This window comes from Perissodus microlepis, chromosome 8 (genome assembly GCF_051167445.1).
Source record: "Perissodus microlepis isolate ML-2025 ecotype Zambia chromosome 8, ASM5116744v1, whole genome shotgun sequence".
NCBI classification, from domain to species: domain Eukaryota; kingdom Metazoa; phylum Chordata; class Actinopteri; order Cichliformes; family Cichlidae; genus Perissodus; species Perissodus microlepis.
The window spans coordinates 14,623,073-14,640,343 of record NC_140468.1 but is presented as its reverse complement, the minus strand read 5'-3'; the positions used below and the strand labels follow the sequence as shown (position 1 = coordinate 14,640,343).

General features: G+C 39.4%; 1 protein-coding gene across 1 annotated transcript in view; it reads left to right on the top strand.

Annotated features, from left to right (window-relative positions):
* The window catches only part of LOC146381613 (protocadherin-15-like), a 221,206-nt gene that overhangs the window by 188,589 nt on the left and 15,346 nt on the right, over positions 1–17,271 (top strand). Inside the window, exon 34 of the mRNA XM_084937707.1 lies at positions 450–560. Coding sequence (XP_084793833.1) covers positions 450–560 — 111 coding nt within the window. The remainder of the gene's footprint in view (positions 1–449; positions 561–17,271) is intronic.

The window sequence follows — 17,271 nt, the reverse complement described above, 5'->3', positions numbered from 1 at the left end:
GATCGCTGCAGGGAAAATCTTAAGGGATCACCAGTGTCATGACAGTGCATCCTCATGGAAAATGTAAATATGAGGCCAGAAATGTCAGCCTCACTGTGGTAGTAATGAAAAGGTCAGAGGTTACCACATTCAGACATCTTAATCCCCATGGACTAATGAATCTCTGTGGAAAATGTGACAGAAATTATTTCCTCAGTTGGGATTGTTTAGTCAGAACTAAAGTGCAGAACAGACTGATGTTTCCTCTACAGCGGACACTGGATAATGAAATGATTTTGTTTGCTAATAACAAGGTGTTGATAGAACACAGAGGAGCCATTTTAGAGAAAGTAGAAAGTTAGAGCCTTCGTGCTTGATTATGCCTACGTCACTGTTTTCAAAGGTTGGTTCAAATGGCTTTGCTCTGACTTTAGATAACTAACTCTGCATTTCCTCTCTGCTCTGTCCAGGCGTCAAGCAGAGTGCGCCAAAACAGCCCGCATCCAGATGACACTGCCAACAGGCAAACCTGGGGGAGGCACTGCCAACAACCTGTATGAAGAGCTGGGTGAGAACGCCATGTAAGTGATGTGTGAAAGTGGCATTTAAACCGATGAGCCAAAGCACAGTCGTTAGCTCACATTTTGACGGCTGTTAAACTTCAGACTTTGGCAGTGTGGGCGCTTTGGGAGCTTTGTGGTGTAGTCAGACCATTTCAACACATTTTCAATATTGCTGTGAACTATGTTCCTGCAGTTCAACATGCACTCTTGATTCCCAACAGAATAAAAGTTGCAATTTAAATATTATCCCAGTTTGGTTCTGTTAAACTACTAAGGCTTCATGGTGGGAGAGTATACACAAAACCTTGCACATTCTATATAAATATACCACATATCAAACAGTGTTGACAGGAAAGCGATCGCCACCTGGACATGCTTGTATAACAAATCAAAATGCAGAACTCGGAGCGTGGTTACACAAACTATAACATCACTATATTTTATTACTGAGTGCTTCTTATAAGTGAACCTTGCACCCATTATTGGGAAAGTCGACTGTGTTGGTTCTTGATCCTTAATCAGCACATATCATCATGACTGACAGACTTGTTGAACAACCATATTTAAAAACTTGGCAGCAAAGATTTGCAATCAGACTAATTGGAGAAAGCCTGTCCAGCTAATAAATGCTAAGAAGGCTGTGCTAACACAAAAAGCAGTCTGCATCAGATTGTTGGGAAGCTTGCTGCTTTAACTACAAGTCTGGTTACTGGGTGTTTTTTAGTACTAAGCAAAAATTACAAAAATGTAGTAAATGTTGTAGTTTGAATAAAGCATGGTGAGATTTCTTTTAGCATTTTCACTGGAATAGAACTCACTGATTTATCATCACACTTGAGTTGCTTTGTTGAACTTTCCCAAATCACTCCTAAGCCGAGAGACTTTTCAAGGATTTATATGCCAAGTTAAAATATCTTTGGGCTTTTGTGAAAGTAGTCTTTTTTTTAATCGGCGGGGAGGCGGGGGACATGGCCTTTGCTTTATTTCACATTTTCCACTGGCCAGAGAAACTGACACAAGCAGATGACACAGTCTTAGATTAATCAAGCAGACCTTGCATCCCCGCATCAAACTAACACCAAACAAAGCTCTGAGTTTTGAATGTGTTAACAGTCAGAGATAAACTCTGAAAATCACTCTCTGCTCTTTCTTACATATTGTAATGCATACTAATGTCCTCTCTTTAAAAAAACACTGAATGTCAGCCAATCTGGCCTTACAGCAGCAGTCACTTCAGGGGCAACTGATTCTATTCACATGAAAAACTATACAAACCTAAAACTTCAAATTCGGTTTAGTAACAACTGCAAAACATTAAGGTCAAAGTAAAAAATGTAAAAAAAAAAAAAAAAGCTCAGGTGTCCTTGTGCTTCCATCAGATGTTGACAACTTTACTTTCACTCAACACAAAATTATCAGCATTAAAAAAAACCTATAAGATAATGAGTCAGTGACACTGAACCTGTTCTAAAATCTAATGCAACACAAATAAGGCCCAACAGATACCGCATCTGTTTTAGTCATGATGGTCATAGGCGGCCTTCTCACTGAATGTCCCATGATGGGTAACCTTTGAAAAATGGCACCACTCCGGACCCAGAACAGGAGGGAAGAGGTTAATGACACATTTTTAGAAATGTCAAACCACACTTTTTGGATGGTCCATTTGGTAACACCGTCACCTCACAGCAAGAATTTTGCTGGTTGAAACTCCATCTGGGGCTTTGTGTTTGGAGTTTGGATGGTCCCCGTGTCTGCGTGGGCTTCCTCTGGGTGCTCTTTTCCACCCACAGTCCAAAGACATGCATTTTTAGGTTAACTGGTGCTGCAAAATGGCTAATGAATGTGAAGTTGATTTTTTTTTTTTTAAATATATGGGATAAAGCACCTTGTGAATGTTTGATTAAAAATGTGTCTTGCACTCTAAAGTGCTTTGAGTGCTAAATGGAAGTAGTGTATATTAGGTCAGTCAAATTTAAAAACAATCTTTTTCCTCACTCGCCTTCATGCCAGATTGTTTTTGATTGCATTTGCTTTGCAACCAATTTATTTGTTTAATCAGATGGTCATGGACCGTTGACAGTAAACTGAAGCAATACAAATAGGCTTTTAGGTGATTATTGTGAAATTACTTTAACTTTTTATTAATTTTGTCCTCTAGCTCGACTCACTAGATGGGCAATAAAACTAAAAGGTTTTATTGCTCATTTATTCCGTCTGGCCTTAAAAGGTCCTTTGTTTCTGTCGGTTTTATACCAAACTGTGCTTAATTTATTCCCAGTTGTTACTAGTTTGATACATTTGACTTGGTTAAACAAGTTTCTAATAAGAGCTGTACGTACACACACCATATTAACTTTTATCTAAAAGTTTTCTGACTTGCTCATGCACACATACACTGAAGGCACACAGATAGTTCATTTACAATTCCTTACTGGAGTGTTAAGGAGAAGTTGAGAGGAATTCTTATCAGCATTACATGCATCACTGGTTTCCTGCCTGTCCTTGATATGCCTCCCCACTCCCATTAACATGAGAGCAATTCATATGCAAGATAGCAGAAACTATCTGCTAATGACAACAAGGGTTTTCCAACTTTATGTGTGTTTGTTATTGTGTGCGTGTGTGTGGATGTGAGATGATTAAAGCCCAAGCGATTCCCTGAAAAACGTGTGCTGAAATGAACTTGGATATGAGATAATTGAAATAAATGTGTCCTGTAATTTATAAAGACTGCCCCGGGTGATAATTATTTCTATTGATAAACTGCAGCTCGTGTTTAACTCAAGTGGGATCTTCCTGTATTTGTGCGTGTATGTGTGTTTACTAGGATTTCTTCCCTAATACTTCCACATCTATACTACTGTATCTGCATCTCTGCCTTCTTGCAGGCACTGAATCTCTAAAAGCCATAAAACCCGGCAAAGTGCAAAAGTTTGCACATTTATAATTAAAGCCCATTATCAAACTGCTCAGTAGACTGATTTTCAAGGCTTTTTTAAATGTAATTATCTTTGGCTGTTCTCTTGACAGACTTAGCTTTTAATGTCTGTTTTCAATTACCTGTGAAAAATTAGGTGTTCTTAACTTATTATTAGCAGCACATTAAATGAAGCATGTTTTTTAAATGTTAAATTAATAGTCACATTATTAAGTGATACAGCATATTTCATCTCTTGGGCTGGCTACATAACCAGATCTGTAGAATAAGTCCAGATTTGTTCAAATATGTATATTTGCATAATGTCCCCTTGTATCCATGGCAATACAGGACTTTTTTTTCTCTTTTCTTTAATGGTGCTAGGCCATTAGGTAGCAGAGAAGAGCTTAATTTCAGCCAAGAAATTAAATTACAGAATAATACCCTATGATTTTATGTACATAGCAATAACTAAAGAAATTAGGGAAAAAAAGGATTTTTCCAAAATGACGTATTATTTTTAAATTATTTAAAAAAAATGTAATCAAAACATCAAAATAAAAGTTTTAAATGAAATGCTTCAGTACATCTTAGAAAAGCACTAAAATGTGTTCAAGGTGTTTTTTTGCAGCCCCCATTCCTGAAGCAGCTGTCAGATCTTAGTATATAGTAAATATCTTAATGTATAATAGTAAAGTATTTATCAAGGGTAAATAAAAGCCATAAAAACAAGGAAGACTGCATTAACACTCAACAGCAGCACAACCAGGGCAGAAAAGTTATAGATATAATAAATGGATATATTAAAAAAACAAAAAGAAAAAACAGCATCCCAGTGTTCCCCTACTTGTCTCTGATCTGCTACCATGTTTTATAGACACTGACCAAATTACTCCTTTATAAAGCCTCTGCCACACAGGCCTATAAACCAATGACCTCCTGGAAACCTCCAGGCACCGGGAGAAAAAGTGTATTCCCTGTCCAGTAGCTGAGTGGTTGCACGCCACGCTGTTTGCTGAAACTAACAAGCCTTCCAAGAAAATGTTCCACCTTTTAAAGCGTGCTGGTTCCAGCCATAGAAAGTATAGAAGATAGACTACGCTACAATGACATCACTCATTGGTTTCTGAGGGCCAAGCTTCGAGATCAGCAAATTGTCTGTCACAATCTGAAACTGGATATGATGATGTTGGTGATAATGAGAGGACTGTTAACTGCATGATCATTGGCTGCTGCCTTATCAATCTCAAGTCAGTAGCCAGTGAGCATTAGATTGGATGGTTAGGCTTTCTTTTTGGCACTTAGAATGGTATTAATTAGGCAAAGATTGATTAACAATGATGTATTAAGTTCTGAAGATCTCTTATCTTGATATAAGATAGGTCTCATTTATTTAAAAAAGGTGGGGGGGGAAATAATCCAGTCTTTTAGTTCTGTTGTAGATCAGCGGTCCCCAACCTTTTTTGCGCGACGGACCGGTTCATGCCCGACAATATTTTCATGTCGCGGATAAATACAACAAAATAAAACTAGTACCGGTACCGAAAAAAAGAAGATTTATTCATAACACACGTGAAAAGACCAAGGAAAACCGAGTTAACGATAAAAACGATAACAAAATAACGCTGAAAACCGATAAAAACCCTGAAAACCATACATTTCACACCTGAGCCTCAACTCTCGCGGCCCGGTACCAAACGACTCATGGACTGGTACCGGTCCGAGGCCCGGGGGTTGGGGACTGCTGTTGTAGACTATTCTAAAACTGCCTGAAGCTCTTATCTTTCACAACTCTGACCATTTTATGATTTTTTAAATTAATTTTATCACTCTAATCTTCTTATCATCTTCTTCATTTATTCTCTTCCACCCAACCTCATCCACCGCTGACAGACAAAAGTGAGTAGGATGTTGAAAGCTGTGTCTGTAACGAGGAGTGTAACTCTGTGAATGTGTGACATTTTTGTTCTAATTTTGTCCTGGATAGTAAGTAGTTATTCTTTTTTTTATATTCATGGTAGGTTGGTAGATCTCACAGCAAATGCGTTAACCGTTAGATTTTCTTTTAAAGCTGTATGGTTATGGGACACCAAGAGTCTGCAGAGTTTCGTTGCTGTCACAAACTAACACTACTGAATTCTCTGATTAACATACTTTCGTTAGAGAGAAGAGAACGTAACCAGTCCTTTGTTGTAAGAAAATCTGCATACTCTCAAAGCCTCATGACACAGTAATCTATCCCCCCCGTCAGATGTGGCATCGTTCATAGCAGTGCTGCAGAAACGTCTTTGTGGTGTGCTTAAAATCTAGTTTCCTTTGTTATTCAAATCTATTTTTTGTGCTCCATCTTTTGGCCCCCCTGGTAAAAAAAAACAGCACCGAAATAAAAACATCTTACCTCTTAAGATCCCTCCGCCTTTGCTTCCCGATCTTTTCTACATTTATCTGTTATTGTGAGGTGTGTTGTCATTACACGTGTCCAACCTCAGGTCTAGCAGACTGTCCTCTTTTATCTGCCTTTCTACCCTTCCTCTGGATTCTGTTGTTGTCTCTTCTCATTGTAAAACATTTCATTTTATTTTTATCAGTGCAATTGTTTTATCGGTGCTTTCATTTAAATTTCATTCAGCTTTGATTTATATAGCTACATTTTTCCTATTCATTATTACCCTTGTCCCTCATATTTTATCTGTAATTCTTTTATTTCTTCTTTCATTCCGTTTTCTGTCTCATTTTTCCCCCTCTATCCATGTACCAGCCGTTCAATCCACAGTGGTGCTGGCGGGAGTGGTGGCAGTTTGGATGAAAGTGACCGCCAACGTCTGATCTCAGACTTTGCCACTAGAGCGATTGCGGTCCATCGCCAGTGCGTTGCTAATGGAGGAGTGCTCCACAATTTCCCCAAATCTGAATCCAACATCACCTTTCTTTCTGATGAAAACCCCCTGACTATTAAAAATCCCATCTACCATGAGGATGGGACTTTGAGTAGTCCAGAGACTCTTGGAAGAAGCCAAAGAAGAAAGGATCTTCTTGGGAATTTCTCCCCTTCCAGGAAAGGCCTTCGAGAGGCCTGGCTGAGGCTCAGCTCTCCCGTGTGTGATGTGGGGTTTGGTGGTTACAGCGGCAGTGACAGTGGATGGGGATCAGGTGGTGGACACAGCTGGACCCTCCCATCAAGACTGCATCGAAGAGAGATGTATGACGCTTTGAGGCGCCAAGTAGTTATGGATCCCGTTCAATGGGAGCTGGAGCTCCTAAAGGCCAAATTCAAAGAAAGTAAAGATGCTGGCCTGGATTCAGGCTTTGATCGTGGGCTGGATTCAGACGTAATGGGAAGCCCAAGTCTGGAACCCAAACTGACAGTGAAAGAACAAGCCAGACAGTTTGAGCAACAGGCACTCCAGGAAATGAGACAAAGGCAAAACAGAGACTCCCGGGGATCTCTGTCATCTGATATTTTACTTTCTGTTTTGCCAGAAACTCTTCAGCATTACAAGCATGCCTCCACCCAGAGTGTCCAGAATCCTCAGAATACAGAGGGACCCCCAAGTATCATCGTCACTCAGAGTGACGGAGGGACCCCTCCGCCAAGTCATAAGCCAACTCCTCCAGTGCTGCGGCGCTTTGGGGCAAATTTAACAGGAAATCAGGGTTCAGAAGACAGACTTCAGGTCCACTTGGAGTTTATTCCCGATCCTCCTTCAACACCTCCACCGCCACCACCGCACCCTCAAACCTCTGCTCCTCCACCTCCTCCTCCCCCCTCATCTCCTCCTCCATGTCATCCTCCTTCCCAACCTCCTGGCTCTCCAGCTTCATCCATAAAGTGTAACCATATAGAAAAACAGGCTCCTCCTCCTCCTCCTCCTCCTCCACACCCTACACCGCCACCTCCACCGCCTCCGCCTCTCCCTCCCCCAGTGTCACCCTCAGTCCACCATCCATCCATGTTTGTCCTCCCGTCACTCTCAGAGGTGCCTGCTCTGCGGCCTGTGTCCCTCCGACCACCGCCGCCGCCCCTACTGGTGGAACCTGAACCTCCCCGAAAAGAGCTGAAGGGAATCTTAAAGAACATCCAAAACATAGCAGACATTGAGAAGTCTGTGGCCAACATGTTTAGCCAGATAGATCAGAAGCAGATTCCACTAAAAAAGGTAAGGAAGAGCCGGGCCTCCATGGATTCCCTGGATTCTCTCGATTCCTTGGATGTGCTACCAGCTGGAGGGGGAGAAGGGGGAGACAGTGGTAAAGAAGGAGGAGGAGGAGAAGATCCTTCACCTCCACAGATTCAGCCCAACCCTAACATGAACTCCATCGTTGAAGAGCTTGAGAAGCGATTCCCCTCTCAGTCAACAATGCTCTAGCCTTTCCTTTTCTGGAATTTCTTCACACTGCTGCAGAGTCGACCATAAAGCTGTCAGGGAACGGATGTTCAACTTCAACACCATCAGAAAAAGAACTTTGCCGAATATACTGTAAACTCTACGGGCAAAAGAAAAATCACTTTTCTCTCAGCTGAAAGTTCTTGCTATGAACAAAAAAGAAGGTTAAAAGTCTCGCTGATGGGCGTTATTGAAACAAAACTTGTGAAGTATATTTTTCAGGTAAAGCCAATTACATAAATGTCAACAAAAGTTATGCTCGGTCAGCAGGAGTCTGTGTTTTTCACACACTGATATTTAACGAGATACATAGTTGTTGACAGACACTTGCTGTAATGAGAAACTGATTACAAGCTGGACTCTGCTTCAACGCTCACTCTGAACTTTGAAACAAGTTGATTACAGACGTATCAGATGTGAAAAAGAAAATCAGACAAGGAAGAACATTGTTAACTCCGACAACCTTGATTGATATTTGCCGGACAGGGATTCTTTGTCTTCAAATGGGTAATTTTGTTGCAGTATTTATGCTCTTACAGAGCAACAAGCAGTGATGCTTATTGATTGATGCAATTACTGCCACATTGAGTTTTTCCATTTGATTTATTCTTTGTTACACAGTTACAAAGTGCTGTCATCTTTACTGTGACATCGCAGAGTCTTTTTTGTTCCCCTGTACAATTACATTTTCTGTCTTGCTCTATCAGTAGGCTGCTGTCTGCAACCATATTTCCATCTTTTCTATTAATTCGAGCGGTGCACTGTTTATCCTTTTCTGTCAAGTCTCCTAAAAATGTTGTTTCATATGCACAGCCCAGCCACAATATTAAAACCATCTTCCTGTCTCTTTGTTAAGTCTGAAGTACCTTCCCAGTTCTAGGCTCCATCAAAAGAAAATCCCTAAAGCAAACAAACAGGGACTATTTAGGATTAAAAATAGTCCAAAGTCTTCCAGCTCTAATAAGGTGATCAGAAAAAATGTCCTTAATGAAGTGTAGCGTCCAGCCATCCATTAAAAAGAGGATTTACAGCAGGATTAGAAGATGATATTACACCAGCTACTAAGATGACATATAAAGAAGAGACACCATGTCAGGAGAGAAATGTTTCTAAAAAAAAAAAAAAAAAAGTGCAAATAAATAAAAAAAACACTATAACTTTTCACACAAAGTAAAAAAAAAAAAAAGCTGCAAAAACTAAAGGTTTTGGGGGATGAGTGAAGTTAGCTTCACTAACCTCTAATGATCTGCCGCCCCATAGGTAGCTACAGAGGTATTGTTAGACTAAAATAAATACCCAGATCTATTTCTTGTTTCCTTAAACGGTCCCCGAGCATTTTTTTTTCAGTGCAGGAGAGCTCATTCTCCTGCTGAGAGAGGCTGCTACCATCAGGCTGCCATGAGGGTGGGGAGATGCTGTTTGTCTCTAACAATGTTTACCTGGGTGGTATGTGTCAAAGTAGCATCTGTGCCACGACCCAAAGTTTCACTGACGGACGTTTTTTTATAATGAGATTGTATACTTTATATTTTACCTGTTCATGGTTTTAACGTAGGCGGCCTAATGGGTCCGTTTTTGATGGTGAGGCGATGTAAATTCAAGCTGTTCTTGCAAAACAGGATGGGATGTAAAATAGGCTGCTGGCTTGCTAAGGGGCAGTGATTTCGAGGGTTCAGAGTGTGTTTGCAATTATCTTGTTTGCTTCAAGTGAATTGACAGCGATGTCGACTCTGGTAATTCTGTGAATAAACTTCCTGTATCGTCTGCTCCTATAATGTAAGGAGACTGTCTGTATTGTCATGTTGTGTGTCATGTTGGCTCCACAGTGTAGTGCAGGGGTGTCAAACATTAAGCCCAGGGGGCCAGAATTGGCCCGGCAAAGACTCTAATCCAGCCGACTGGACAGCTTTAGAAGATGTGACTGAGGGCCCAAATTTTGGATTTTAAATAGGATTTTCATATGTTTTAGAACTTTTTCTAACGATAATGGTCATTCATGCAACACCAAAGTAGTCAACTAATCGCTAAACAATTAAAATACACTTATGTACTATAAAGAAATTTTCACAGTAAATAAGGTAAAATAAAATAGGAGATTTTAACAAAAAATAATAAAAATGTCTGTTTTATAATTACAGGCCAGTCAGTGATCTAAAAGAACTTTTTCTGTGATTTTACACATTTTCCTACAACTTCAACCTGATTAGTCTGCTGACAGATTTTTTTTTTTTTTACTACTGCAACATTTCTCCAAAAATTGAGATTTACTGTTGACATTATACATATTTTTCTTACATTAAAACAGACAGAAGGGCAGGTTTCTGGTGTGGTAAAGTAGGCGTTATGCGGTCCATGATCTGAAATGATTTTGACCCCACTGGTGTAGTGGTTTTTGCAAAAATCCCTGGTTGATCAGGTAGGGCATCTGGTGTTACAGAAATCTGCCAAATCAGACATGTGGAGCTGCCTACTGTGGTAACCCTTGTGTCAGACGTTCCCTAACCTAACAAATTACTGCCAGAGCCAAAACAGCTGTTAAAAAACCTCAATGGCAATAGTAAGTTCCTAAAAATACTATTATACTTGCTGTTGCAAATTACCTGTTCTTGATCGTGGTTTTTAGGAGACAGGGTTGGTCTTTTTACACTGTTTCAACTTAAGGAATTCAACTCGTGGCCACATTCTTGTCTCTTTTGTGTGTTTTTCTCATTTAGCTGATAGTTTGTGTTTAAACGGGAAAAAAACACTCACTTGTCTTCAGTTCCTCGGGTTGATTCCCAGCTTTCTTTGTTATTCTATATCTCTCGTTAATTCCTTAATTTGATTCATGCCATTAGGTAATTGCATCTTTTCTGTTACCTCTGGACCCATGTTGTCTGCTCATCCATAGTGGCCCCAGCCTCTTTTAATGTCCTATAAGGTTATGAGCCGTGTTTTCTTTTTCAAGGACACAGTTGTGATTTATGCAGATGGGTGAATAGCCAAACTAAAAATAAATCTAAAACATTCATGCGGTTTGATGTTTTTGTTAACAATATCTGCTACATTTTTCACAAAGATTTTCTAGAGGGTTTCTCGAGGGCGGACCTCTCTGGGTACTTAATGTGTGAATAAATTGAAAAATACAAAAAAAGGCCGAGAAAATTAGATTTCTTTTTTCAGTAAAATATGTGGTACTACCAAAAGCCTCCAAGACATTTTTGTTTTATGAACATCTGAAATTACTTTTACATGACTTGAGAACACAGGATATATTCAATGGCAGGCATAAATAAAGCTATTCAGCGCATTAATACTTGAACAGCAATCTCTTAAAAACTGTCCTCAGATGAACTTGTTCTAGATAGTTTTCACTCTACCGCTTTACATTAGTTTTACTGGAACAGAAACACAGTTAGAAACCCCACTTGTGTATGTGTTTCCTGCATGATTTCCCTTAAAAAATGCCTCTGGGAGGAGCGAGAAGTGCCATGGGCATGTGCAAAATGGAATATATACTGACTGACAATGAAAGCATAGTTGCAAGTTGTCTTCGTCTTGGTGGAAATGTGCCAGAAAACTATGTCGAAGTATTCACATGTGCAGTGCTTGAAGTGTTGAAGCATATTAAAAAGAAACCACAATAATTCACTCGCTTTATATGAGGAATGCTGTGCTTTAAGAAGCTTGCATACTGACATTTATTGGCCCGTAATTTACTCCACAGCTGAAAAATTAAAGGAAACATACACGTAATGGTGGGGTTAAAAAGAAAAAAACATTTGAATAAGATTAAACTTAGAAAAAAGAAATGGAGGTGGTGGAGGTAGGTAAAAAAGAAAAAACTGCTTCCTAGGAAGACAAGCAAGAGGAGTTTAGCTCCAAGTCTTTTTGAACAACAATGATCAAAGTGTTACCAGGTGCGTTGCATACTGGGATCCATCGGCTTGAATATTGTAGAGTCTTTACATAGCAGTATGAAGCGTCTTGAGGTGATTGTTGTTGTGAATTGGCGCTGTATAAATGTGTCAGGGAGAGCACCCAGCACAAAATATGTGCCAAATCAAACGTGTGAACCCATCCACTGTGATGACCCTCTGGGAAATAAGTGAGCAGCCAAAAGTCCCAAATAAAATTGAGGTTAAAATTATGCCTGAAAGAAAGGAAGGAGCAGGTAGAGCCAGCGACATCACCATAGTAGCATATAGCACATGTCACAATGTGTCATTGTATTCATTCTCCAGTTCAGTGGGTACAACTTTCTTTTATTCTGATGAGGTGTAATCATAAAGCTGTACAAATGTGCATCCCTGTGCACCTCCTGACTGTTTCCAATACAGCTCTTACAAATCTCACTTTGACTTTGACACTTGCACATCTACCATTTCACCATGCGGAGAAAAAAAAAGCCATTTTCAGTTCAAGTTTGTGTTCTCCAAACTCAAAGATATGGCTTCAGGTCATGACCATGGGTTGCCGTGATACCAATGTCTGCTTTTAACTAAAACTCTAGGAGGTTTTTATCTTTTTAGATACATCAATAAAATCGAAGCTCATCAGTAGCCCCACTGCCAGATGTCTTTCCCTCTTTGTCCTCCTACCCTAAAAAGAAACTCAAGTCCAAAGATAGCTGTTAATACACATTGGAGGAGCTCCCATGTGTTATACAGGAGGACAAATGCATGTGGTTAGACGTGACTATGGTGATACGATTGCAACGCCGCCCAAGAAAATAATCTTGAAAGGGAAATTAGCCAAACTTAAATCAAGTATGACTTTTTTTAAAGCAAGAAAGAGTGAGTCATTCTTTGAGAATGAATCGTGAAACCTAACTGGGCAGTCTCACATGAAGAAGTTGCCAAGAAAAACAGATCAATTGAATAATTTATGCCAAATGCTGCTTTGTGGCATCGTTTGAAAACTGTGTAGTAGTGTGCGTTGTAAATACTTGGTCATTCCCTTCCGTTCACAAGGGATGCACTTTTGTGCAGTTAACACACAAGGGAATCTTAAAGACATGAAAGACATGGACGCAACTCAAAGTGCTGACTGTCTACGACTCTTCTGATGTGACACCAAATTTTGTCGGGTTTTTTTGGCTTTGTCAGCTGCAGATTTCACAAGTCACTGACAGTTTCAGCAAGTCTTCCAAGACACACGTTGTCATAAAGGGAATCACAAACCCTGATGCTCGTATTTCTGCACTATGAGAGGATTTACAATGTGAGATGTCAAACTCTGTCCTCCTGTGGATTCGTGCTGTACTGTCGCGACAGAGTTTGCAAATTTTGTTGTTTTTGTTTGGGTTTTTTGTCATCATTTTTGTTTCTAAGCAGTGCGTTTTTCTTCCCAGCACACAGCACATAATTCCGCTATGAGTGTTGTACTGTCAAGATTTGATTTAATAAAAGGCTGTGTTCATCCAAAACAAAGGCCCAATCACACATTCACACAAGAGCCTTTGCATAATCAGGAGTGTGAATATGTACACACACACACACACGCACACACATCTACACAGCAGCATTAAACGGGTTGCAGGAGCTACTGTTTCAGCTGACTGGGCTGGAAATGTTTTATGTCAAGATTAGCTCTCACCCTCAGTCTGCTGCGTGTCTTTACACATACGCACACACAGCATATCTTCATTGTCTCACAGACACATTTTGTTTGCAGCCTTTCAGTTCGTATTGTGCGCTTTTGCCGGAGGACAAACACCTTTAAGAAAGTGTATTGTTTTCGGCAATTATGTATAGTTTACCTGAAAACTCAGGTGTGAGACAGCCACTGAGAGTCTGGTGTAATTTTAAAGTCGCAGGTCTGTGTCCGTGTCACTGAAGCAGCAAATAGCCACTGAAAACGACAAAGGAAATAGTAATGCTTCAGTGTAAACCTTCATTGTTTTTAACACAATATGTGTCGGGCTACATTGAAGTGATCCCTCGTTTTGCACTCTGCCAAACTCAAGCTGTCACACAGCTGTTGTCACTGCAAAATAGCAGTGCCACATTAAAAATAAAGAAAGAAATATGATGTGTATTATGTTCATTTCAGTTTGTTTACCATTATTGTTTTCTTTTACCAATTTAAAAATAACAAGTGTAAGACTCTGTAACTGTAACTCTACAAAAGCATTACAAGGTTATTTACCATGGTAGTGTGTGTGTATCATCAATACTGCTGTGTTGCATTATCACTTCTGCCGACCCTGACATCTGCTTTTCTATTTATGACTACTAGTCATTATTTCTTAGGTCTAATGAAATGGAGTTTGTAAAACTCAGTGATGATTTTGAGAAACTCCATTGCTACATTAACTTGTTGAAAAAGAAAACAAAGATGTGGAAAATCCTCATATATAGATGTAGAACCTGAGATTTGAGAATGTAGGTACCGAGTTGAAACCAAAAAGTCATCTCCATGGTCAAAACTGAGCACTGTAAATGTGGCAAATATTGAAGCAGAAACAGATATTAGTCAAAAATAAATAAATAAATCAGTTTTACAGGTATTTCAAGCAATGTTCGGGTAATGATTCGAGCAACTTAAAAAAAAAAGACTAATATGTACTAATCCACCCAAAGATAATTCTTTAAATCAACAATAGTCTCATTGTTTGGGTGAGTTTTGGCTAGTTATCTTTAGCTTTTCATTAAGATTAACATTTTAAAGTAAAACACAGTTAATTTCTTAAAAATTATTTAACATAGTCATGAGAAACCACCTTACATAACTTTTTTAAGTGAATCTCAAAAAACAAGGTGTTGACTTTGATTCTATGTAGATATGAGGTTGGCTCAGAGTGATGAGTGAGAATTAGACCAGAGTATTGCAAAGCACAAACTTAAATATGTAATGTTGTGATGTCTACACGACACCTTTTTCACAAACTCAAACTAGTATTACTGGGGTCTTTTAAGCTATTTAGAGTTTTGTGCATTTAAAGTCTGTTTCATTTGTCACAGGGTGAATTTAACACTCCAGACTCTTACAATTATTCCATCTTTTTCCGCAATATTAGTGTCACAGACTTAGGACTCTGTTAGCTCAGTAGGATAATGGCAGATCCAAAAGTATGACTGAAACAGAAACTTTCTTTTGCTGTACTAAAAGAAAGTTGTTGTTTTTTAACAGCATGACCAGGTGACATTTAAGAAGTAACTCTAAATTATGTTGTAGTAATAAACACGACCAGGTCTACTTTCATTTTGGAACTATTTTTCATCCATGACTATACGTCAAGAAAAAAAACTTAAAGTGTTGTCAGGTGTTTTCAGCTGCTCCTTTATTTCTGAAGAAGTAATCACGATGACCTCCAAAGGATATCCGTGTTGATTTGTCTCAGACTGTACACTGAATGTGCTTCCTGAAGCAGTGGCTCAATAATATGATGGTTAACGTGTTCGTCTAACATATGAATGATCCCGATTTAAGACTGGGAGCAGACACAAATTCCTAGGAGGGTTGTACCTGGTGGAAAAATCTACCAAATCAAATATGCAGATCCATCCACCTCTTGTGAATAACGGAGACGCTAAAAGAAGCTTCATGCCATCCCATTTATCTGGTCCTGAGACCAACACTAGAAGCACATTTCATTTGTGTCACCATCTGATTTTGAAGCAGAGCTCTCCCAGCTGTAAGGCAAACGTGTTAACCACTACATTCAAATTTCACCATCATGATGATGTCACACGTTCCTGATCCTGATAAAGAATTATCGCATCGCCTAAAATGTAACAAAACGTACCCGTTTTTGTTCTGATTATAAAAATAACTCGACTGAGCACGACTCCAGACATCTAAAACACTGCTCACATATTCAACACTGATTAGCAATTCAAGTAGTTTTGATGTTTTGCTCTGTGGAATTACAGAGGAATTGAGCCAGTGGCATTACATTTTTAGATTTTCGACTACCTGACCAGCTTTACTTTTTCTTAAAAACGTTGGCCTTACAAGATGCTGTGGCTCAAAATAATAAAATCAAACCTATGTAACGACTTTGGCACTGCAGCTCGGAGCTTTTGTTAAAGTGCTGAATAAGTATAATGCAAATAGGAAAATTGTTTAAGACAATATCTGTAATGGCCCTGAACTCACAACCATATTTGCAACTCACCGGGGCACTTTCCTGCTTTCTCATCCACACCTGGTATTTTCTACATAACATGTGACTGTAATGAAAGGACAAATAGGTGAGGAAGGAAGAGGTGCAGAAGGCAGAAATAGAGGGTGAAACAGAAAAATTGAGTATAAAGCCTTAAGATGAAAGAGAAAAGAGGCTGTTATTGGGTGTCATAGTCTGAGTCTGTTCTTTAAGAGCTAATATTTCTCCCCTCCTGTTTCTCATACACGCTATGAGACAAGGTGGAGAGGACATGGAGAGCGAGAGTCAATCATGTCAAATGTGTGTATGTTCGTGTGCGCGGTGGAGATCAGATAGCCGTCTGTGCCTTTTTGTCTCGAGAGGACCTAATAATGTGTCTGTCAGAGCAACAAGGGCAAGAAAAATAGACTTATCCTTCCACAGAAATATGCGCAGACATACACAGATTATGCTACACATGGTGGGAGGCATATTCTGATTGCAGCTCAAACGAAGACAGTAAACACACACTTTAAGATACAGTGACTGTGAAAAGGGTCATTACATTTTGAACCCGTAGATCACCCCAAACCATCTGTTTCATCTCTCCTTCCATTCACTCACCCATTTACCCTGTCTGCTCATACGCCCATCAGCGGTAATCCGCCCCATCCGACATCCTCAGCTTTGTATTTTAGCCGAGTTTTGATACCCACTGGAAGGCGTGCGCCTGTGTGTGTTTAAGAGGCACATCTGAAATTCTAAAATGAATTAATGAGATGCTCGAGTGATTTACCAATTTGTGTGGATGCCTGCGTGTGTTTGCACTTGAAGAGCAGACAGGAGAATGCGATGTGTCCTCCAAAAGTCTGCTTGTTGATGTGTGATACGTCTTCATTTTGCCAGCTCATTACCTTTGTTTCACATGACTGTACAGTCTGTGCAGCATAGTTAAGACAGACCAGACAGGTTATTGACTGTTTTTCTTTATTTCTCTCTTTGTATTTGTTCTTTTTTTGCTTTTCACCCTCCTTCTTTTTAATCACATTTCCTGCCTCCCCTTATTAAAGTGTCTGCTACCTTCTATGTATCTACTTCTCTCTTAGTTGGTGTTTCTTGCTCTCTCTTTGTCATACTGTCTGTAATTTTATTTTTCTCATAGCAACAAGTATTAATTTCACAGTTCTGTAAACATCATTAAGCTGTTGCGCATACATAATCAACTTAGCTGCTGGATGGATTCAGTCAGATATACAGTAAAATTAATTGCATGTTTGTTGACATTCTGAGTGTTTATTTTTTTTCTGCCAAATCATATGAACTTGTTATTGTAGGGATACAAAAAAAGAAGTATGA